At 31.7% G+C, this 25919-nt stretch overlaps 2 protein-coding genes across 2 annotated transcripts; both read right to left on the bottom strand.

Moving 5' to 3' along the window:
- Nucleotides 1-3007: 3007 nt before the first annotated feature.
- Nucleotides 3008-22522, bottom strand: LOC111708377 (coronin-1A). The gene is made up of 18 exons (XM_023481721.1): nt 21163-22522; nt 19584-19670; nt 18988-19134; nt 17513-17565; nt 15694-15808; nt 14545-14677; nt 14398-14453; nt 13375-13450; nt 12037-12106; nt 11384-11465; nt 11023-11065; nt 10242-10321; nt 9892-9992; nt 6854-6929; nt 6031-6141; nt 5088-5209; nt 4850-4949; nt 3008-3912 (listed from the first exon to the last, which is right to left on the bottom strand). The coding sequence occupies exons 1-18, from the start codon at nt 21517-21519 to the stop codon at nt 3691-3693; spliced, it is 2031 nt and encodes a 676-aa protein (XP_023337489.1). The 5' UTR covers nt 21520-22522; the 3' UTR covers nt 3008-3690.
- On the bottom strand, nt 8072-9258 carry LOC111708375 (trypsin alpha-4). Its single transcript, XM_023481719.1, has one exon. It carries the CDS (start codon nt 9170-9172, stop codon nt 8117-8119), a length of 1056 nt encoding a protein of 351 aa, XP_023337487.1. The 5' UTR covers nt 9173-9258; the 3' UTR covers nt 8072-8116.
- Nucleotides 22523-25919: the final 3397 nt, after the last annotated feature.

Genomic DNA, 25919 nt, shown 5'->3' with positions numbered 1-25919 from the left:
TGCAGTAGTACACAGTACGCAGTACATGTCTTATCCAGAGGCGTAACTAGGGGGGCGGCCGGCCGCGCGCCCTCCCCTAGCACCTGAGAGAGGGGGCCCGCCCCCCCCCCCTGCAGAATGAAAAGAAAGAAAGAATGGCGAAAATCAGTATCACAGGAATCAGAAAACCAATAGAGTTATTGTAGAAATTTTATTATACTATAGTTAGTTTAGTTTAAAAAAAAAAATATTTTTATCTTAAACTTTCTCAATTCTCAAGGCTAAAGGCTATTGTAAACATTTAATGTAAAAAAATGTTCTGAACTGTATTTTATTTGTGTTGAGTTTATAGTACTCGTAGATATCAAACTTTGAATTCATTTGGTAAAGTATTCCAAGTTTGAAAAATCAAATGTTTACACCACTCGGTGCAAAGATTTAGGGATTAGAATATTTGAGTTTGTGGCAAAAACTCAGTTCCAAATCTAGAGAAAATTCTGAACCTGGCAAATTTCTAATTAATTATCATATATTTGATAACTAACAAGATTTATCTTCTTTGACAGAAGTTCTATAAAATCGAAAATGAATTTAGATTATGAATGTTGGTTAGATCAATAATTAATTCAATAACTTCATGAGAAAAGGTAACATAATCTGTCCTTTTTCAATGTAGATGATTGAATTTATTATTTACCTATATGTATTTTTATGATTATTTCTTGCAATTTAATCTGTAATTAAACCAGGTACTTAAAAATACTCTTTTGCCATTCGCACACATATTCAATGAATTGACTCATATCATTCATTTTACAGCTGTTGTTTAAAAGAAAAAAAATTCTTCCTCTTTAAACTTTAATTAAAGAGCTTTATAACTATAATTTGACGTATAGTACGCTTCTGCATTAAAAATCGATTTTTTGGTAAAATTAATCTATGTTACTTTGTGATAGTTGATTGAGTAAAATATCTACGCGAAGCGGTAAAAAATGTTTTTATATTTTTCCTCTTAATGGTAATCGTGGACATGGAGAATGGAGATTCTAGGGGGGGTAATTTAAATCCCCCCCCCCCTATATATACGTCACTGAGCACACTGCAGGACACAGTAAAATTTGAATATGTAGATATCAGAGGTGTAGTCAGGGGGGGGGCTATGGAGACTAAACCCCCCTGGACTGCAGTGAAATCTGTGGATTTCAGGGGTTTTCAGGCCCCAACGACTGCTTAGCGCCCCCCCCCCCCCTTCCCTATAAAAAATATTTAATCCCCCTCCCCCTGGACAAATTCCTAACTAAACGCCTGGTTTTCACAGTATGCATTACAATTGGTTTAAATAGCGAGAACCTTAGAAGTATTTCTTAAAACAACGCTTAACTGTTAACATATTTGGACAAAAAATTTAACTAAAACCAATAAAACGCTTAAACTATCTTATATGCTCACAAAAAATTCATGTACAGTCTATCATTCTTTGTTGTGTTTTGTTACAAAAACAGATTTCGACTGATATGAAGTACAAATACAATCATATATTTGCATAATTAAAGATGTATATATGTTTTTATTACTTGTACTCCTGTATTGTGCACTTTAACCCTATAGAGTACATCACAGTATATACATGTATGTAGTAAGACTAGAAACTGGTTTAACGTAAACAAACTGAGATAGTGTACAAGAGATGGGGGAATTGGAGTCTGTATATATTGATCTAAACCAGCTGATATTTTCCCCAGTGTCTCCAAGCTGAAGGAATAGATAGATAGTTAGGTTTCATCTTCCCTTTAAGAATAATTTTGATATTTATGAATTATTAATGAAATATAAATATCATAATTTTTTACATTTTTGCACATTTTTATGAACGATGCACGTTTTAATGATATATAATAAGTTGCAATAAACATTTATATGCAAGAATTTACATATCACCTATTCATCACTGCGAACATTCCATCTTAATAATTTGTTAAATCTATGAAGATAAAATTTTACACTAAAAAAGTTGTAAAGCATTGATTTTTATCTCAAAGGGACAATCGGCTATGTAAGGTAGTTAAACTGAATATGCAATGTTGTGGACAAATTCTTTAGAATATCTTTTGAGACATATGAAACGTTTCAAAGATGTATAATTACTGAGTTTGAGGGCAAAGTCGACGTTCAAAATCATGAATTATTTAATAATTAAATAAAAACAATTCTGAAAACGTATTCCACCAAAAAATACGATTTTGAACGTCTACTCTTAAACTCAGGATTTACAGATCTTTAAAAAGTTTTAAATGTCTCAAATGAATCCTAAAGAATTAGTCCACAACACTGCATACTCAGTTTAACTACCTTACATAGCCAGTCTGTCCCTTTAAAGCTAATTGAATGTAACCTATTCCCCCACTTTTTTATTTTAAAAGTCAATTATCAATACAAGTTTTTTTCGAGCAGTCTTTGGCAGGGCTCGAACAGTCTTTTGCTGGGCTCGAAAAGGATTCCACGGGGTTCGGGTATGCTGTGGACATTTTCATATTTCAGAGATAAATCTAGTGATAGTCTTAAATGTGGAACCATAACAACATAAGTAGTATTTATGTGTTTACGCATTTACGCACAACATGCATTCTGTTTAATGCTAATTATTATTGTATTTCTCAGCTTTTATCACTTAATATCAATTCAAATTTAAAATAAAATGAGTACTAGAATCATTTCCTTATACCATGACTCCTTACTCCGCAGGGGGAAAATAGAGGGGATTTAGGCTTTCATCCCCGAAAAAGTAAAATCTAGAGGGGGTACTTTCGCCCTTATGTTTGAGTTTTCCCCCCCCCCCCCCCGTAAAATTTCTATATGCACCCTAACCAACTCCAAGCCCTCCCCAGAGAAAAATGTCACGCAATAATTTGTTTCTTGGATCCATTCAATCAAATTATTTTTAACATTTCCCCTTTCACCATGTATTTACCAATTTTTAATTAGTATTAATAATTCAGCCACCAATGTCGTACAAAAGAATATATAAAGATTTAATTGATAATTAATTTATTGAAATAATATTTATACAATATCACATTTCTACATTTTATTTTTACAAATGTTTCTTACATAAGCTCTGAAGTGCATTTGCGGCCAAATTTTCAAAAAAAAAGATATACACTTCTTAATAATGTACTTTAAACCATATAGAATATCAAGTACAATAGATGGCAACACAGACTTCGTCATCTTTCTTGTTACATTTGACACTTTTGCCTCCATTTATTTATTGACATCTATTATACTTGATAATCTATTTGATATAAACAACCTTTTTATTTGTGAGTAAAATTGTTAGAGCAAATTCAGTCAAGGGAAAAATATAGACTAAGTCTGTAATAAATATAATTCTCACCCAAACCATTATTGAGGATAAAATTGAAATCAAATCTAACTTCAATAAAGATGTAATAAAAGCAATTACAAATGTTTGTCTTTTTAAAGTCTAATTTTTATTTATTATTTTAAGGTATTTTTGGTTCACAATATTGATCTCAATTCTAAATGTTGGTTGCGTCAAATCAGGCAACTTATCATTTTAAACTTGAAATTAGAGGTCTTTGGGCAGTGTAATTATTTATAATAACATAATTGATAAATGCAACAAAAAACCATATTTTCATAATTTAAAATATTTACAATAAATGTTTGTGTGTGATTGTTTTGTCCAAGCTACGCAGATGATTCTTCAAGCTGCTGGGTGGACTCCGATGGCTCCGAGTTTAGGTGGAAGGTGTACTCCGACAAAGTATTCACCATTGAATTCCGTGCAGGAGGAGAAGTTGGGAAGGATTTAGTTTGTATAGAGGTTGGTGTTCCTACTGGAGTAGCATGCCTGGAGAGGATTCTAACCTGTTCTTCTAGCTCATGGATCCTTTGATCCTTCCTCGTTACCTGAACAGATAACATTAGATCCAATTGATACTTGATCCTTGATCCATGATCCTTGATCCTTGATCCTTGATCCTTGATCTTTGACCATAGATCCTTGATTATAGATCCTTGATCATAGATCCTTGATCATAGATCCTTGATCATAGATCCTTGATCATAGATCCTTGATCATAGATCCTTGATCATAGATCCTTGATAGATCCTTGATCATAGATCCTTGATCATAGATCCTTGATCATAGATCCTTGATCATAGATCCTTGATCATAGATCCTTGATCATAGATCCTTGATCATAGATCAGTTTGTTTTTAATCTTTGTGAAGAAACAATCTCAAGAACTGACGAGGGTCAACCCAGACCTAAATATATTTTCAATAAATGTGGAACTAACATCTACTTTTTTTACTCTACAGAGGTTTGGTCCATCACCATCACTGAATTTTAAATCATAGATCCTTGATCATAGATCCTTGATCTTAGGTCCTTGATCATAGATCCTTGATCATAGGTCCTTGATCATAGATCCTTGATCACAGATCCTTGATCACAGATCCTTGATCACAGATCCTTGATCAAAGATCTTTAATAATAGATCCTTGATCATAGATCCTTCTTACCATATATCCTTGATCATAGATCCTTGATAATAGATCCTTGATCCTTGATCCTTGATCCTTGATCCCTAGTCATAGATTCTAGATCCTAGATCCTTGATCCTTGATCCTTGATCCTTGATACTTGATACTTGATACTTGATTCTAGATCCTTTTTCCTTGATCCTAGATCCTATATACTAGATCCTTAGTCCTAGATCTTATCTACTAGATCCTTGATTCTTGATCCTATCTAAACTAGAGCGCGCTTTAATCCTAACTGTCCTAGATCCTAGATTTTATCAAGATTCTATCTATACTACAATCTTGATCCTATCTTTACCTGATCCTTGAGAATATTTATTTGTTTATTCTGAATATTTAGAATTTTCTTAAGTTCTTCTTCTTCTTCTTCCACCATCTTATTATCTCGGTAATCAAACCTAAAAGTAAGAAGCAGAAATAATAAACAGTGTGTCAACTATCAGTGCATTACAATGTAGTGCAATAGGGAGGATGTTTAAGTAACAAGCTGCAATAAAACGGAATTTAAGGAACTAACGTAATGTTGATAAAAATACCTAGAACTCAGGGTTTTAACGGAATTAGATCCGGAGACAAGAGAGGTTTTATAAACCTGCTCCAGGTCCAGGTTTAACTCTGTACTCTTCTCACTTCCGGTAGACCATTTCTTCTGTACTTCCTGTAAAATTAATAACGTAAATAGATTATTAAATAACATTGCTGTATAAACCTATTGTACAAATTGCAATGTAAAGTGATAACCAGAAAACTCTGGAATAGAAAGACGACTTTAATAATCAATTTATGGCTTTAAATAGTCCAATGAACATGACATTCAGTAGTTGTGCAGCAACAACAGACCCATTTAACTTTATAGAACTATTTGCTCTGTATTCACATCGAATACACTTAATTAGTATTACTGAAATGTCGTTTTCCTATCTCAGAGCTCTCTAGCTCTCTCTGTACAGTGTACATAACGTTTTTTTAATCCATTTCAGTACTGTTGTCTAAAAGTCTCATATCTATTCGAATACAAAACTACATAACTAGTCATTACATCAGTAAAGTACACAGACAACACTTCTTCTTGAACATTTAACAATGTTCTTGTAATCATTTACCCCTTGGAATTCAATACTTCGGAGTTTAAATTCACATTAATTTTAATTTTACTGAAAGTAAATGACTTTCCTTTGTATGGAGCTGGTTTAACATCTATAAGTTTATAGATTAATGGAGTTTAAGGGACAATGTTGCAAACCCAAAAAGAAAAAAATGTGAATTGCGTGTATTATTCAACCGGTCTATACGATTTTAGTTATTTAATCTATAAAACCTTCTCAACTTAGAATCTCAAAATCAAGCTAAGAACATTCCCGTGATTCTCTCGAGTCCCCCAATCAAAGTTTGAGGCAAATGTGTCCAGGGGTTCATGAGTTATGATCGGAAATACAAAAAAAAGACAAACAGAGATTCCTTCTTTATATATATTGATACCTGAAACTTTGTGGCTGTGTTGAGAGAAGTTTTCAAATCCTTTTCCGAGACATCACTCCCGTCTTTTGTCCGTGCATTGTCTCCGTCTTTTGTCTTACTGCTCTCGGCTTTCTAAAGAATAAATAAATGTATTCACTTCGTAAATGAGTAAATGAATTACCAGATGTGTATCTGCTCCATAAATGATTTACTAGAATGTATTTGCTCCACAAATGAATGAATAGATAAGATAAATGTATTTTCTCCATTTAAATAAAATACAAGATCTGAATTTGCTTCATAAATAAATATATGACTGTATTTACTCAATAAATAAACGAATGAATGTATTAGCTCAATAAATTAATGTATGTCATATATGTATTTGCTCCATAAATAAATGAATGTATTTGCTCAACAATTGAATTACCGGATATGAATTTGCTCCATCAATAAATGAATAAATGTATTAACTCAATACATGAATTACCTCAATTAACTCGAAAAATGAATACCTCATATGTATTTGCTCCATAAATGAATATGTATTTTCTCATTAAAAAGATTAATGAATGTATTATCTGAATAAATGAATTACCAGATATGTATTTGCTCCATAACTGAATAAATGAATTGCCAGATATGAATTTGCTCCATCAATAAATGAATAAATGTGTTAACTCAATACATGAATTACCTCAATTAACTCAAAAAATGAATACCACATATGTATTTGCTCCATAAATGAATATGTATTTTCTCATTAAAAAGATTAATGAATGTATTAACAGAATAAATGAATTACCAGATATGTATTTGCTCCATAACTGAATAAATGAATTACCAGATATGTATTTGCTCCGTATGGTCTATGATCTATGCTCGGGCAGGGACCTGATTCTTTTCTTTCATTCATCGGCCTAAATGAAATTCTTCTGTCAAATTCTTGAAATTAATAAACAAAGGAATTGAGTTGCTTCCACAAACTCTATTTTTGCAATCCCTTAATCTTTAAAACACGATGTTGTATAGACCTTTGATATTTCAATTTATTAATTCTGTTTGATAAAATAGTTTGAATTATCAAAGGTTTACATCATCAGGTTGCAAAGATGAAGGGATTAGAATATTTGAGTTTTTGGCAAAAACTCAGTTCCTTATAACTCTTTTTACATGTGGCCGGGCAGCAGAGTGTGCATCATTATATCATTTACAAAGACGATCTCTTTGTCGTCACTTCAATTTATTGGGACGCGCTGTTTAATGAAAACAAAACTGAAGTATATGTTTCCTTGTTAAAATGTTTAACTTTTTCGTTGGAAAAAAATCTTTCATGATCACATTAAAATAACACTTTACATTCTTATTTGTAAAAACCCTCTAAAAAAATTATCTTCTTATTTTAAAGGAAAATGTAACAGAGCTTTGGACATTTACATTTTTACTATTATTTTCGGGAAAAAAGGTAAAATTAAGAATGGACTAGAAAATCACACTAAATTCATATAATGATTCATTCGGTGTACTGTCCCTTCTTGCTTTATCCAGTCTGCATATATATATTTATATTTATATATACTGTACAATGTGCTCTAGTTGCTTACAAGTCAGTCTCCATATAAATATATACATATACTGTACAATTTTCTCTAGCTATAAATCAGTCTGCATATATATATATAGATATACTGTACAATTTGCTCTAGGTGCTTACAAGTCAGTCTCCATATAAATATATACATATACTGTACAATTTTCTCTAGCTATAAATCAGTCTGCATATATATATATATACTGTACAATGTGCTCTAGGTGCTTACAAATCAGTCTGCATATATATATATATAGATATACTGTACAATTTGCTCTAGCTGCTTACAAATCCGTCTGCATATATATATATATATACAGTACAATATACTCTAGCTGTATACAAATCAGTCTGCAGTGCATATATATATATATATACAATGTGCGCGGAGTTTATATTCAAAGTATCTCCTTATTTAAAGAACAGAATTTCGGAAATCAAATAGGAAAGAAAAAATTTTAAGAAAAAAAATAATTTTTACACTTTTATTACTTTGTTTACAATAGTTAGTTCAAATTATGTAAATTTAGTACTTAGACCATGACACTGGAGAAGTCTGAAAATCAACTTCTTTATGTCATTTTGTCTTTTTCTTTTTGGATCTTTGTTCTTCTCCTCCCTCTCCTTCTCCTCCTCCTCCTTCTTCTCCTCCACCAGGAGCTGGATCCAGGACGCGTAGTGTCTCACATCAGTGTATACCCCAGGTTGGGTTCCACACCCTGCTCCATGTGAAACTAAACCTACCAGGGTTCCCCCCTGTACTGCTCCGGATCCTGAATCCCCCTGACATGAGTCACGTCCCTCCTCTCCTGCACAGAACATCAAAGGTTTACTCTTCTGCATTAACTTAGTGCATAGAAAGCTGGAAAGGACAGGGAGAAAGACTTTGTTAAGTCTAAGAGCTCCGGGTCCCTTGAATTCCACCCGACCAAACCCAACCACTTCCACAGTTCCAGACAGGGGCTGGAGCAGTGCTGTAGGTCCAGGTAAGGATATGAACACATTGACAACCTTGATATCCGTGCTGAGTTTGATCAACCCAATATCATTCCAGTAGTTCTTATTGCACCAGTTGTAGTCCGGGTGAGTGTAGATGTCTTCTGCTATAACTGCCTGATCTCCCATATCTCTAGAGTTACTGCTTCTACCTCCCGCTACAACAAAAGTGTTCCAAGGTAATGATTTCCAGATGCAGTGAGCCACCGTCACAACCCAGCGGGGAGATATCAACGACCCGCCGCAGAAATGTAAACAAGATTTGGTCTGGCGTAAGCTTACAGCCCAGGGATGATCATCCTTCGCAGCTGGGATCCCTCCTACAATTCTTCCACTGCCTTTACTGGTATCCGGAGCAAGACCTTTACTTATACCCGGAGCAAAAAAGGGAAAAAAGTCCCTGGGAACTGTCTCTTCCTCGATAAGAATTTCCTGAACCACTTGCTGAGAGTCAAGGTTAAGTTCGGAGATAATATTCTCCAGCTCTTCAAGGTTCTCAGATGCTTCCTCACAGTGAGATATATCCTGGATAGAAGGTTGGACGAGTAGAACTAGAAGAAGGATATCCAGGAACATGTTACAGCACGCTGGTCAAAACTGCTCTGAAGATTGGGGTCAAACTTACCAAAATGTAAACTGCAGTAGAGTTTGTGCAAGGGGTAGGTGTTTTTTTAAATGACTAAAAATGCCAATCATCATCCAAGCATCAACATTTTACATTAAAACTGGAAATATTTATTTGTTGCCACAAAAAAATACTTTAGATTATAAAGTTGCATGTTTAGTATATACTATATACATATAAAGAAATTTTAAGTTTTTTAAACTTAACATCATCGGAAATCAAAATATTCACGTTCAAATTTGAAATGTCTGTTTTATGTAAAATAAACAAAGAAAAAATTGCAGAAAATACAAATTACGTGTATAATATATAAATATGTAGAATTATCCATAATTTAAATTCACAACCTAACCATTACATAGTTGAAAGCCAAATCTTGGCTTTTCTGTTAACCGTCGAAAAAAGATTGAAATAATTAAAATGTGGATTTTAAAAATGATCGTAATAACATGTTAGTTTTTTGGACGTTTTTGGTCGTTTTTGGTCGTTTTTGGTCGTTTTTGGTTAGTTTTTTGCAAATATTTTCTTTCATGGTCAAAATTATGGCATAATGTCAGACAAGACTAGTTTAGAAAACACCAATTAAACAAAAAAAGTTTTTCTTACTGTTTGCCAAATTTGGACTACTAAAGAAAATAAAAGCAAAAACGAAGCAGCTGAATGTATATACCTATAGTCTGGTTTAGTTTCTTCTCTAAGAAACATGAATTTCTTGTCTGAATTTCGTTCACTTGTTCCGATACAGTTCTCCAAGGGCTTATACACGACAGGCTGAAATAAAGAACATAAAAATAAAATTTTTGGAATTTTTAAATTGAATTTGAATTTTTATATAAAAAAAAAGATGGAATAGGAATTTTTAAAAAATTTAGATTTAAAGTGTGCTTATTCGTGTGTAAAATGTCATTAAGTATGAAAGTTTTAAATTTACAATTGAGAAAAAGGATTCAAACGCATTTTTAAATTCTCTTTTCTTCATGTGATGAAAGCTCTAAGTTTTCTTATTCTGAATGCTTTTACCTTAAAAGTTTTTGTGTTAGCTCCTGTTTTCATAGACAACAAGACAGGGGAACTATTCTTTCCCTTCAGCCATTCTCCAGCTAAAATAGTTCACTTTCTTAATAATTTTTTACTTTGAAATAAATTTTTACCGCCTTTTTTCCAACGCTACCGACCTAGGATTCCCCCAATAGAGGGGGGTTAGGTTACTTAACGTCCCTTAGGACAGTTATGTAAAATAACCAACTGGTCTGTTCAGTTTTTGGGGAAAAATCGCACATTTTCATCTTAAAAGACGGTACAATTGTTTACAACTACTTTTTCGGGAAATTCAAAATTTTACTTCACCACGGCCTACCTCGACCAATTTTGTCTACAAAACATACCTCGCTGCGCAAAATTGGTCTTGGGAACCATTGGTAAAGAAAAAGTACCTTAACTTTCTTCCTGTAAAGTAGTTGTAAATAATTATAATAATAGAATAGTTTTTTTACTTTTAAAATATTTTTTTTATTTTTAAATATTTTCTTGAACGTGGAAAACCTAGAACTTCTTTAGGTGTTTTTACAAAATGGCATCAACAAAAGAACGCTTTCCAACTGAATATTTTGAGACAAATAAATAGTCTTTAATGCTGCTGTTTTGTAAAAAGAAAAGTTGGGGTCCTAATATGACATTTCCTAAAATGTAAACAAAATGTTGACTGCAAGAAAGAAATCCATGTTTTGAAATTTTAAAGAAAACATTTACAAAGAATAAAATTAAACAACTCCTTAAAAAAATAATATTAAATTTTCCCAACCTGTTATAGCTGGTATTGGAGCCAAGGTTTCAGGATAAATATCCTAAAAAAATATTATTTGAGAAAAAGAACAATTTTTGATGAAAAAAAATTTATTTAAAAACTAGTAATAAGTAGGACAAGAAGGTCGTGTTTTCTTTGTTTTCATTATTTTATAGATAACATTTATTATTAATTTCTCAATTTCTTCAGTTATGCAAGAGTTTAATTTAAAATCATATAAATTTCGTTTCTTTTTGTTCCAAAATTGATCCTTAATCGATATTGTAAAATATTTCCAAAATTAAATAAATTCAACCTTTTACGACAAGAAACAATTAATGTTCTATTTGCATAACCAATATTTATGACAAGTGTAAACCTGTTGAAAAATATCTGATTTTCTCGGGACGATCATTGATATTGGTTCTACAAAATCCTTGGTAGCATGCAGCTTGTACAATCTAAACAAAAATATTAAAGGGAGTGTTCGCGAAAAATGAAAGGGGGTATAGGCTTAATGAGATAAAAAAGCGCTTTTGATCGTTACTAATCTTACTTCTATCCATTGCGTCTATAAGGAGAACATTGTAAAAGACGTCTCATACCGAATAACTTAGTGACCGTACAAATTCAGAAAATTGTAACATACTACTTAGACCGTAAAAAATCAATTTAATTTCAAACAAATCATTCAGATATTACAACCTATTGTTATCGATTATCTTTCGCTTCGCCATATTTGTATACAATTTACAGTAAAAACCAAAAAACTCTGAAATAGTAAGACGACTTTTAGGCTCAGGTTATGACTTAAACGAACATGTGACACCGCGATTGTGCAGTATTTACAGAACCAATTTACTTATTAAGTGATTAAATAATTTGTAACTGAAACTTTTGCTGCATATAACAACATTAAATAAACTTAACTTTTGCTTTTATGTCGTCTTCCACATTTAACTGTTTATATTTCGAACGAGGACTTTAAAATTGTAAATAGATAATTTTAATATAATTTTTTTAGTTTTTTACCTAAAAATTTCACATGAATTGACATCCACTCCTCTTTTGGGCATAATTCCGAAACCTCTCTGTGGAGCCCCTACAAAAAGTGAGTTTAATAATATCTTCATTTTTGAATAATGAATAGTCTTAATTCTTTATTTTAGCGTTGACTCTACGGAAACCATGTCCAAGATTACACAACAACGATTAATCTATATATAAATTTGGCTTGTCTGTCTGTTTGTTTGTATCCATTAAACGTCAAAACGACTGAACCGATCGGGCCCAAATTTTTTGTGGGACATCACGTGACCACAGGGAAGGTTTATGAATGATAAAAATTTTAAAAAATGTGTTTTAAAGGTTTTTAATTTAAATTATTGAAAATCAGCGATTTTTTTTTTAAATCCGCAAAAAATTTTTCTCCTTTGTTTTAAAATGTAAACAAAAAGAACATGTTTACAATTTAGATAGAAGATGGGCGAGAAGCTTCCTAAAAGCCTAGTATTCTAAAAATAAAACTTTGCACAGAATTATTTGTAGAAAAATCAAAGGAACTTTTCAATTTAGATTTTTAAACCCTGTAATAGAAAAAATTCTGATAATGTTTAAAGAAAAAGGATATTTAAATTATAATTATCAAATTTAAAATTATAAGAAGAAATATGCAAAAGAACCGATTGGATTCGATCTGGTAATAATCTAATTTTTCATGTTTTCTGGATCCGCTTCCCAATTTGTTTTGATTTGAGGCCGAATTTAAAGAATTTAAGCCGCGGCTCAAAATTTGTTAGTTCCACTTAAAATTGTTTTTATTTTTTCAATATTTAAGCCGGCGCTCAATAGAAACCGGTTTTTGAGGGATTCGAGACGCGGCTTAAATTCATTAAATTAGGACATTGGCTCCCCACAAAACATACTGATTTACATGTTCACCCACTAAGGATGGTACTTCAAAAACGACTGTACGGAATTTATGCTGTCTGTTTCTTTCTAAATTCATGATTACCTGTCTAAATTCATGATTTTTATTTCTTTGCCAAATCATTCAAGGACCACATTCATGGAATATAAGTCTTTTTACGAACAGACAATAAAAAAAGGAAAAATAAGTTTACATCTGGAGTTAACCATTAACGTAAGAATGAATTCTGTACAGTTATTGGTGTCTTTAGTATAATCCTTTGTGGGTAGCCAGCCCAGAGTCGTACACAGGGGGGGGGGGACTGAATCAGCTAAATCCAGTTTCCAGGAAGTTTTCAGCCCAACACCCAGGAAAGTAAACAAAAATTAAGTTACCCCTTAAAAAAATCCTGTGTACGCCCCTGGGTAAATCCTGAAATTGTGAAAAGTTTCTATATTTACCTGATATAAATTGACTGAGATAGCAAACATACGGAGACTCGGAGATTATCTCGTAATATCTTACATTCCCGTCTCCCTGAATATTTAATATCTTACATTCCCGTCTCCCTGAATATTTCCCGGATTTTACTGAGGAACGACATCCATTAAAGGGAGTGACCGGCAATGTTTAATAGTTGAACTGAGAATGTTGTATGGTGAAGAATTTCTTTAGGTAACATTTGAGACAAATAAAACGTTTTAATGATATAAAATTACTAAGTTTGAGCGCAAAGTCTACGGATCAAAATCATCCATTTGATTGGCTACGTTTCGAGAATCGATTTTTTAAACTACTTAATAACGACGACAAAAAAGGTAAAAAAAATTACAGGTAACAGGTAAAACGTCTCATAGGTCTCACATTATTCCTAAAAAATTTCTCCCCAATACTGTATTATCAGTTTAATTATACCATACATTGCCGGTCATTCCCTTTCAAAAATATTTTGAAAATTCAACTATATACGAATGCATCGAATTAAATCGACATTATTGGGTTTAATATCTGAATGATTGAATTTAAATTTAATTGAACTATTTACGATCTGAGTGTAATAATGCAACTCTGTGAATTTACGTTCTTCGTTATGAGACGTTTTACCCCTTTTCTCCTTATAAACGCCACAGAAAAAAAGTAAATTTAGTAGCGATTGATATCGAATTCAATTCTACATCAGCCTGTAAGGTATATATACGGTATACGCTGTTCATTTTTTGCGAACATTCCCTTTACATGGTTCATCTCTTCTCGGTTCTAATTAGACGTTGGATATTTCATTTAGCGCTTCAAAAGTTTTGCACACTTAGAAACGAATTATGATTACTCGACACAAACTCTAGTCTTCTAATCCTTATATCTTTGCAACAGTTTAAGGAGAGTTTAGGTTTTTTCAGGAGAAATTTATTAGGAAACTAACAAAAACAAAATATTCTATAAATGGTTGAAAATTTTAATTTTTTTGCTAATTAAGATTTTTTTACCTTTCCTGCTACATAGACCATCCTTGTATCATGATCATAGAATGGTATTAGAATCCCTGATAATAATGATAATAATAATAATAATAATGATAATAATGATAATAATAATAATAGTAATAATAATAATAATAATAATAATAATAACACCTGAGGACGAGTCTACGGAGTCCATTCTCAGAGGAGATGAAAGGTCATCTTCCTTCCAAACTGCTATCTGTCTATCTGAGTATTTGGAGAACCCAGTTGTAAATATCCGACCTGTGTCTCCCAGATAAACAACCTGAACAACAAAATAGTTTTAAAAAGTTAGGATTCCATTTTTGTAAAAGAACGGATAATGCATACACGGACGAAATCTCAGAAAACCAAACTCAAATTTTCTAATCATCATATCTTTGTAAAATGAAAATCTAAACCTTTGATATTTCAGACTTAGATTATTTGATCTACAGTGTGTCCACCGAAACATGACAGTTGGTAAATAGTTAAAATGACTTCTTCCATAATTTGTTAGGTTGTTTTTGATATCAAAGTGAACTATTTTTGAACAAAAGATGAGTCACAAGAAATAAACTGCAAAATGACTGTTATGACCAAATAAAGTTTATGGATGAAGACCTGCAAAACTTTTCACCCACTGTCATGTTTCGTGGGAAACCCTGTAACAGAACTCATAGTTTGAAATATAACTATCAGGTTGCAAAGATATTGGGATAAGAAAACTTCAGAAAGGACTCAACTCCTTTGCTTATGAATAATCCCATTTTAAGGGAGATAATCGGACCCCAATATAATCTTATTTTCGACTTTTGCGACTGAAGAACATCAATACACGATGTGATACCACTTGAATCCCCCTATTAAGCACTTCTAGGAGTTTTAGGAAGGAGACCTTTGAAAAGGTAAAAAAAAGCTGGATTAAAATTTCATGAGAATTCAAGACCTTATCCCGTGCAAACACGCACACTCCATTTCATCAAGGTTAGGTTAAAATGATGGATAGTCATTTGGGTTTCTTTTATATTAGGCGGGATTGCATAGGATATTAAAGTGGTCAGCGATGTTATTTATAATAAAAACAACTTTATTCTTTAAGTTTTGATTGTTAACAAGCTTTTTTCTTACTTCAAGTTAAAAGTAATCAAATAGCAACATTTATAATTGATAGCTTCTCTTGATTTCTATATTATGAGTAACCATGGTGTTTCACAGCATAATAACTCAAATTGAAAGCGAAAGTCGTCTTCATTGTATTACTATAATAGTCTAACACTGTACCAAAAAATGAATGGCCACCTTTGAAGCTTTGTTTCCCTGATGTGAATCTCCCTCTGTGACGACTTCTCCTGTTCTAGGATCTAGTATCCGTATCTTCTTATCCTTACATGTAGTGGCGAGCAGAGATCCACTTCTGTACACCGAAAACAAAAACATTTAATATTTCCGATATTCAAAACTAAAAAAAAGAACAATAATGGTAGGTTCCTCTCTTTTTTGTAACGACAGCTTATCAAGAAATAAACGTTATTATCGTTGCATAATCAAAACCAACACGAAGATTATCGTTCTATTAGAATCGTACAGCGTCCACATTTCCCCGTCGACTTACCACCAAGTTGACCCAGCGCTTTGTATACAACAAATTCAAGCTGGCTGGGTATCCGGTACATGTGCCCTAACGCATCCTAGCCGCACTGCTTTGGACAAACCCCTAGCAGATGTTTTTTGTCCTTTAATAGTAGTTATCCCTATAATTTCAAATGGTCAGTTGTGAAACCAGCTGGCATTTTCAATGTAATCTGCATTTTTTTGTGTTTTCAAATTAGCGGAGATCAAAGATCAAAAACGATCATCTAAAGTCAAGTTTAGTGGGTCACCCTCACTCTGAACATTAGTGCTACGAATTTTTTACAGCTTCTCAAGTTTGGATTTGAGTAAGAGAAAAGTATATTTATCCTGTTAGTTAGTTAGTTAGTTAGTTAGTTAGTTAGTTAGTTAGTTAGTTAGTTAGTTAGTTAGTTAGTTAGTTAGTTAGTTAGTTAGTTAGTTAGTTAGTAGTTGGTTAGTTGGTTAGTTGGTTAGTTGGTTAGTTAGTTAGTTAGTTAGTTAGTTAGTTAGTTAGTTAGTTAGTTAGTTAGTTAGTTAGTTATTTAGTTAGTTGGTTAGTTGGTTAGTTGGTTAGTTGGTTAGTTAGTTAGTTAGTTAGTTAGTTATTTAGTTAGTTAGTTAGTTATTTAGTTAGTTAGTTAGTTAGTTAGTTAGTTAGTTAGTTATCAGGAATTCAAAACATTTTTGTTTGCTCAATAAGATGACAAATGATTGAAAGCATATAAGATTTCAATCTTACGTTCAATATACTTTAGTTTAACGTGCCCTATACCTTCAGACAACATTTTTACTTTAGTTTAACGTGCCCTCAACCTTGAGATAAAATATTTACTTAGTTTAAAATGCTCTGATAAAATATTCACTAAAGTTTAAAGTGCCCTGGTAAAATATTTACTTTAGTTTAACGTGCCCTGATAAAATATTTACTAAAGTTAAACGTGCCCTGATAAAATATTTACTTAAGTTTACCGTGCCCTGATAAAATATTTACTTAAGTTTACCGTGCCCTGATAAAATATTTACTTAAGTTTAACGTGTACTGATAAAATATTTACTTTAGTTTAACGTGCCGTTATTAAATATTTACTTTAGTTTAACGTGTACTGATAAAATATTTACTAAAGTTTAACGTGCCCTAATGAAACATTTACTTTAGTTTAACGTGCCCTTATCAAATATCTACTTTTGTTTAACGTGCACTGATAAAATATTTACTTTAGTTTAACGTGCCGTTATTAAACATTTACTTTAGTTTAACGTGCCCTGATAAAATATTTACTTTAGTTTAACGTGCCCTGATAAAATATTTACTTTAGTTTAACGTGCCCTGATAAAATATTTACTTAAGTTTAACGTGTACTGATAAAATATTTACTTAAGTTTAACGTGCCGTGAGAAAATATTTACTTTAGTTTAACGTGTACTGATAAAATATTTACTTAAGTTTACCGTGCCCTGATAAAATATTTACTTAAGTTTAACGTGCCGTGAGAAAATATTTACTTGCCTGTTGAAAGACAAACTGTAGATAGTATCCGTGTGGGAATCAATTCTGGAAACCTAAATTTATTTTTCTTTATTTTCCTTTAAAGGGTCTGTAATCTTGCTTCCAAAAGATTGGCATGTACACTTTGCAACGGTACCCTTTAAAAGCTTTACGATGTTGAATCGTGAATGTCCGTCTATAAATACAGGGTTTCAATTACTTTTAAAACCGAGTTTGAAAAAAAATGGTTAAAAACAAATAAATGTAAAAAAACTAAACTTTAAAAAAAAATAATTTAAAAAATTCAGTTTACTTCAAAAAAGCATATAGTAATCAAAATATGTATGAAGAAATACATGAAAGAGAATGAAAACCTTAAATTATTCAAGAAGTTGACTTTGATGAATTTAGTTTGGAATAATTTTCATTGTTTCAATAGAACAATTATATCTTACAGTTAGATATTCAGTTAATTAAGCTTTAATTCAATGTATACCATTCTTCTAAAGTTTTCTTCAACTAAAATTAATGTTTTCTTATCTTCACAAAATGTCCTCTGGGTGCTTTTATTTTAATAAAAGGTAAAACTCACGTAATTAAACCATCAACTATCCATTAATCTCTTTTATCCATAAAATTACATTTTTCATTCAAAACATTTTTTTAGATTTTGTGCTCACACAAAACTCGGACGAACATCTTATATATTTGATTAAGTAGTATTTTTTATGTCTGAGACTGAGAGCTGTAATTTTCATTCAAGGTCCGTTTTTACTTTTATACTAATCTAATCTTTTTCGTTAAAAATTTTAATATCTCAATACATGATAGAAGTCTAATTAGAGGAATCGAGTCTTTGCCACAAAATCTAATTTTCTAATCCCTATATTTTGCAACCCAATGTCGTAGACATTAAACATTTCAAACTATGAACTCTGTTAGACCAAATAATTGAAGTTTGAATTTTAAAGGCTGAAAAGATATAGGGATTTAATTTGAGTTTGTGGCAAAAACTAAATTTCTTGACACGCTTTTAAATTTTATTCCTACATATTTTTATAAAACACTGTTCATTACCTTTTTAAAATTTTGATCCATGCTTTTATGATCCGAATTCCGAGTATCCGGATTCCAAATTACGTGGTTACGGATTCCAAATTACGTGTTTCAGGATTCCGAATTACGTGTATCCGGATATCAAATTATGTGCATCCAAATTCCGAATTATTTGTATCCGAATTTCGCGTATCCAAATTAATTACATGCATCCGAATTCTGAATTACGTATATCCGGATCCTGAATTATGTGTATCCTGATTCCTAATTACATGTATCCGGATTCCGAATTATGTGTTTCTGAATTAAAAATAACATGTATCCGTTTCTGAATTACTTGTATCCGGATTTCGAATTTAATGTTTCCAGATTCCGAATAATATGTATCCAGATTCCTAATTTCCATTCGGAATTTCCGCATCCTAAATGTTGAAGTTTACCTGAATTCCTCTTGATATATCCCAGACAATGATAATATGATCATATCCAGCAGATACAAGGATATTTTCAGCTGTTGGGTGCCATTCTATTATCCCAACTCTTCGTCTAGAAATATACAATAATATTCTATTATCCCAACTCTTCGTCTAGAAATATACAATAATATTCTATTATCCCAACTCTTCGTCTAGAAATATACAATAATATTCTATNAATAATAATAATGATAATAATAATAATAATAATAAAGATTACAATGATAATAACAAAATAAAATTATTTAATAATTATATTAACATTAATAATAAACAAAAAAAGTTTATTTATAAAGAAGAAGATTCAAGTTAAAACAGATTTAAAGCAGACTCAACCAAAAAGAAAGCGAAAACATCACTGAAAAAAAGACAATTCCAATAACAAAAAAGAATAAAAATGTTAATAAAAAAAAACAATTTAACTAGTAGAAAGCTAATGTTGTTCAAGCTGAAAACTTGATAAGAGTGGACGAGTATAGACAATATTAATAATAAATTAAAACTATTAAAACAGGACTTTAAACTATTCTTTTAACATTTATAAAATGAATTGTACAAACCGATGAATCCTCGCTGGAGCTTGCGATAATATTATCATTGAAAGGATTCCATTTTATATCCAGTACTGGACCACTGTGCCCAGACACCTAGAAGAAGAAGAATATATATATATCCATTACTGGACCACTGTGCCCAGACACCTAGAAGGAGAAGAATATATATATATATATATTTTTCTTTGTATAATGTAAATCAGTTTATAAATTGAACACACAATTTATTGATCTTTAATAAACTTCTAAAATTTCTTAAAGGTATGATTTTTCGCGAAATGCAGCAGGATTTTTAAAAATTGCAATTTCCATGCCCTAGATTTATCATTTAAAAACCCAATAACTGCCGGTTAAGACTCAAATGCTATGGCATGGAAGACCTACGGTTGTGCTCATGCCGGAAAACAAAAAAGATAATATGTGGCATGCAAAAGAAAAATGTTGTGGCTTATGGCGGCCTGCCTTCCCCAGCTCGCATCAGTGTTCCTCTAGTATCCGAGGAGGATAAAAGCATTTAATTTTGATAATTCACATAATAGTTTCCTATGACCAGAATAGTTCATTGATTTTTATGTATAAGATGGAGCCCATGTCAGGCTGTGACATCCGTCTTGTGTTTACTTTACAGAACACTGCAGTACAAAAAAATGCATACACCTCTAAAATAACGTTCTTTACATTATAATTCTTTGGTCACTGAAAACTATACAGAAGGAGAAGGACAAATGAATGCGACATTACTGGTCCGACTTTGTGATCGCGTAGCTCCTCTAGTTTTGATTTTACGCATACGCATTTTAAGTAAAAGAAAAACAACTTTATTTGTTTACATTTCAAAAACTTAAAGCATTTTTGTTCTTCTCAATAGTTTTTTCAATAAGAGGAGTTATGATTGAAAAAATACGAGATTTGTAATTTTAGGTTTAATTTACTCTAGTTTGACGTCTAGCAACATTAACAATTAATTTATATTTTGCTTGATTGACAGAATTCTGTATTTAAAGGTTAGTTTAATTTCAAGTAACCCTTTATTTAAAAATGGTAATGCCCAATTCACAATGATACCCTTGAAAGCTATATCTGATCGAGAATATGATATTGTTGTTCTTCTAGGTCTGAAAGTGTTTGATAATGCTGATATATGTTTTCCTTTTTTCCTGCACTAGAAGTACGCCAGTCACTTTTGTAGAGTAATCAAAATAGAAAATAATTAGTTTTTAAAATTATAAACATTAATATCTCATTCATAATTGATCAGACGAAGCTTTTAAGAGTACCGTTGTGAATCTGGCATTGACATGACTGCACAGAGAGTCACTTGAAATTACGCTTACAGTCTCTTTAAGTTGAAATTGCCTCTTGAAGTTTGTCAAAAGAACTTTCTGTGCACAACTTTTTGGGGTGAACGTGAAATATATTTTTAGATTTTTTGTGCAAAAAAAATCAAATTTCTTTAATTTGTTTATAATAATAAACCATCGTCTTACGGCTGTACAATACTGCAGTGCATTGCACATTTATTTATACCTGACCTTCGAAAACGATTTTCAAAGTTGTTTTGCGCATTTTAATAAATAAAAGTTACCTTGCATACATTATGATCTACTCTTCCCGTCTTATCTATCTGAAGAACAATGAAGCTTCCGCCCCCACCAACCTCTACAACCAAACCAAGGAACTTAGGATTCACGGCGCAGTAGTTACTCTCGTGAGCGTTGCGCGTAATTCGAACATTCTCGAAGCATTTCTCCTTCTTCGCTGGTGCACCAAAAACATGGCGGAACTTGGTTGTGCGAATGCCGCGAAAAGTCATTCTCTTCCCTGGTTTCTGGCACTGAGCCAGGTCAAGCATTTTTAATCTTAATTCTTTAATTTTATAAATTGAAAAACATGAAAAACAACGAAAAATCTTACAAATACAACACAATTTGATAGTTTTCATTTTTGATTTTCACTAAACCACCTTTTTAGGTTTCATTTTTTAACTACTTTTTTATTTTAAAGTGTTTTGAAGTGGGCCATTTTAAAGTTGTATTTTTTACTCATTTGTTATGTAAAGGGATGAGCAATAGTCAGATTCGTTTTACATTTTAAAACTTTAAACTGTATAAGTTCGCTTTTATCAAACATGCAAATGTGTTATCCTAAAAGAAGTCTAAAAAATATTAAAAGTTTCTTTAAAACGAAATTAGCTATAATTGTCCATCGCAAGATGTATAATATTTTATAATATTTTATAATTTTATTATATCGTTGATGCCACAGATCGAGTTTACCCTAGTTCCAGGTCGTCATTAAATTCTCGTTCTTTTTGGGTAATCATGTATAATCAGAGAAAACTATTTCAGGAATATATTCTAATTAATACTTCATTTAACTCTTATCTTATAATCATTTCACGGTAAGGTGTGACTTCGTCAAATTCTGCCAAAAGATAAGATTAAAATTTTGATAATTTTCAAATGAAAACTTAGTTAATTCAAACAAAAGACATCATTTTTATATGATTATGTTTATAAAATACTTGAATATTTTATTATATGTTTTGAAAACTTGCCCTTTCTCCAACTTTCTAATTTCCCTTGTAGTAACCACGTCTCCCCCCCAAGGGTGGGGGTTGTCTCCTCTCCGTCACCGGGTGGAGTGCCCCCCCCCCCTCCGTTAGCGGAGCCTACACTGTTAACCTCCAGAAGACTCCCAATACACTATTCTACCGACTCAGCCAAGGGGATACTGATTACTGACTGTACAATGTAGACTCTATATTATAATTTATTCCGGAGGGGGGGGGGGGAGACTTTTGTGGACTCGAAATCACTTATTAGGAATATTTACTTCTTGGATTTAATACATAGATGTATATAACGTGGAGGGGGAGTGTCGCTGCAGTCGCATTGAATTCTCACAAGTTTTAACATTGGTTCTTTATATACAGTACATGTTTATATACATGTTTTACTTACCTAAAGGGACTGTCTACGAATTTTCAAGAGACCAACCATTTAAAACCAGGCCTATCCGATTCGCAAAAGTATCTTTTGAACCTTTGTCTGATTTAAGATGAATATAATATCCATTTTTACCCTTTTTGATAAGGAGTGAAATTGTTTGAACTTTACACTTTACTTTTCATTTTTATTAATTATTTTGTTTTAATAGACAATTGCTAAACTTGTTTTCTAGAAAAAAGAGAGAAATTGAAAGTAAAAAATGATATTTTGAATTTAAATATTTAAATTTGATACTTAAATCCAGCAGGCTTTGATATTTAATATGCTTAAAGGAAAAAGTATCCTATCTATTTATACATCTTTAAGACTGTGGTGTACACTGTACAGTGTACAGTGTACATAAATGGCTTCACGCGGCAAACGTGAAACTTTATATAAAGTGAAACCCTTAATAACGAATACATCGGTAGAATTTATCAAATGTCGTCTTGACAATTTTTCAATGAGTTTTATACTATATTTCGTATATTTCAGTATTTGCGAAAATAAATAAATAGCTATGAATTTGCGGGAACAGTTTTAAACAGTTCTGTATATTCATTTAATTAAAAAACTAAATATCTGCAACATTCCATTATCTGAAAGTGAAGAATACGACATTTGATGAATTCTTTCGATGTATTCGTTATTAATTAAAGTTTACATATTTATCCAATAATAAAGATTTTTGAATAAATAAAAATGTTTGTTCAAGTGTGAATTATTAAATATATAAAAGTTAAATGTTAAATCATAAAAATATTTTTTATATCCTCCTTTCCCCTGTTTCCTGATTTCCATAAAGAAATGTGGGAAGAGTATTTTTCATACAATGAGAACCAGAAAACTGTGGAATAGGAAGACGACATTAAAGCCCATGATATTGTTACAAAGAAAATTGTTTTTTCTAGTAAGTTATTAAATCAATTATTAAGTGAAATTGGTCTATTTACACTGTACAATTGATGTTGCTTATGTTTATTGGGCTATTGAAGTCAGAACTTGAGTTTAAAATTCATCTTTGGGTCTTAAATTCGTCTTCCTTTTCCAGAGTTTTCTGGATCTCACTGCAACTGTTTTCCAATTAAAAAACGAACATAAACTTTTTGATTACTTTTCTTAATTAATTCAACATTTTTCGTTTTTCTAATATTTTAGGTTTATAAAATTATAGGTTTTGTTGTTTATGTTTCAGCTTGGGGAAAATATAAACAATGCTTTCATCTTCCCTAGTTTAAAATCTGTGAAAAATCTTTCCCGGGTTTTTGTCTGCTTCTCTGCCTGTCTGTTTGTTTCAAGCCATCATTGTTGAAACTATGATAATCTGAAACTTTAATTGGAATATTAAAATTTAGAAAATATTTTATATTAAATAGATTGTTATAAATGGTCTTCTTAATTAAAATATTGACATCATCAACGATTCACTATAACACACTTTAAGTTTCATCTAAGAAACGAATATGATGCATAGCGTAGGCTGTGACAAGTCTCGGCCATGTTTTGCTTGTCATTTATGTAGAAATAAATGATTTGACTTCAAGAAGCTTCTCGAAAAGTACTTTCTACACTGATATCCATGTTTTAGCTCAAAGGACATCGTTATGATTCCATTCTTGGCACTTATTAAATTAAAATACTCATCTAATAAAGTTAATTGCTGTCTTAAAGGGACTGTAAGCGTAATTTTAAGTGACAAAGATGACAATGCGCGATTCACAACCATACCCTTGAAAACTTTGTCTCATCAATAATGTGGAAGCAATTGTCGTTCTTCTAGGTTAATAATATGTTTTTTTCTCTTGTAAAAAAGCACGTCCCTTTTGTAACCAAACTACAATTGAAAATAATCAGTTTTCAAAATTGTAAACAAAAACATATCTTATTCCTGCTTGATCAGATCAAGCTTTTAAAGGTACTGTTGTTGATCCGACATATTTGCATGAAGGGTTATTTTAAATTTCACTTACAGTCCCTTTAATATCAGAAAGAACAAAAAGAGGAATGCATCCTAGCACAATTAGCATATACTTGTACCATGTTTAAGGCACTCCTTTCATGCATTTTTCATCAGTGCAGGGCTCAGATGCACTTTAGTGCAATTATTTAAGTTTGGAAGAAAGGATAGGCTGGGAGGGGGGGGGAGGGTCCACTAGAACAAAACTTTTAAAGCAAATAATAAGTTTTTTGTTAAAAGAACCTGTAACTTCCAATTTTCAAACAATAAGTTTTATCAAAACTAGATATGTTAAATGTTCTTTATCAAATCTAAACATATTAAATTAAAGGTTGCTGAGGCCCTCCCCTTCATGTACAGACAGACTACAGTTATTGTTAAATTATTTATTATAATTTGCAAGATATCGTTGATTTAATGCAGAATAAACCTAAACTAGTATTTATAGAGCTCAAGGTCGTCATTATTGTCTCATCTTTGTGAATAATCCTTTATTATAGAAGCCGTGTTGTGGCTAAAAATATTGTTTTTAAATCCTAAAAAACACTAGAAAAACAAAACAATTATAACCTCATATATTTTCTGCAGAAGCGGTTGAGGGGGCCGGGGGTGGGGTCGTGGGGGGGCATGCCAGGGGGGCTAAAAATAAATTTTAATCCTGATGGAAGAAGGATTATATATATATTTATTATATTATAAAACACGTGTAGCAACGAAGCTCATTGAAAATTTACTTTACGAATAAAATATTACTCATTCCAGAAAATCTCCTAACATTGAAATAAATTATATAGCTCAGCTGTATAGCAATCTTTTATTATGTGTTAAGCTGTAGAATAAGTCTTAAACTAACTTTTAATAGCAAACAGAATTTCCTTAAATGATCCGAACATGTTTAATAATTTAAATAATTGCTGAAACATCCTGTATCAGTTTATATTAATTTAATTTAATTTACACATGAATCAAAAGTCTTTGTTTTAACTCTTAAAATAGAACTTGTTCACTCGCGTCCCGGCGCTATGAACTCCAAACTTCAACTGATTCAGAATCAGATTGATAATAGTATCTAAACTTACTAAACTTCTCCCCCTCCTTGTCCCCAGTGTCCATGCATTGTACGCTTGGGCAAATCATTTTTTTCAGGCTAGGGCAAATACCAGGCGGGAGACACCGGACAAGACCCTTCTCAGACTTCTATTGGAAGGGGGTGGGGATGTAGGCCATATCCTCACATGCTTGATAAAAAAATTATATTCCTTCATGTTTTTTTATTCTTCAAATACTGTTTTTTAGCTTTTAGCAGTACATTCTTTACCGTTAGATTTACCAGGCTCAGCTGCAGAACTTGTGTTGGATAATTCCGATCCCGAATCCCGAATCCCGATCGCTAGA

This window comes from Eurytemora carolleeae, unplaced genomic scaffold (assembly GCF_000591075.1).
Source record: "Eurytemora carolleeae unplaced genomic scaffold, Eaff_2.0 scaffold20, whole genome shotgun sequence".
In the NCBI taxonomy this organism is placed as follows: Eukaryota; Metazoa; Arthropoda; class Copepoda; order Calanoida; family Temoridae; genus Eurytemora; species Eurytemora carolleeae.
This window is presented reverse-complemented; position numbering and strand designations above follow the sequence as displayed.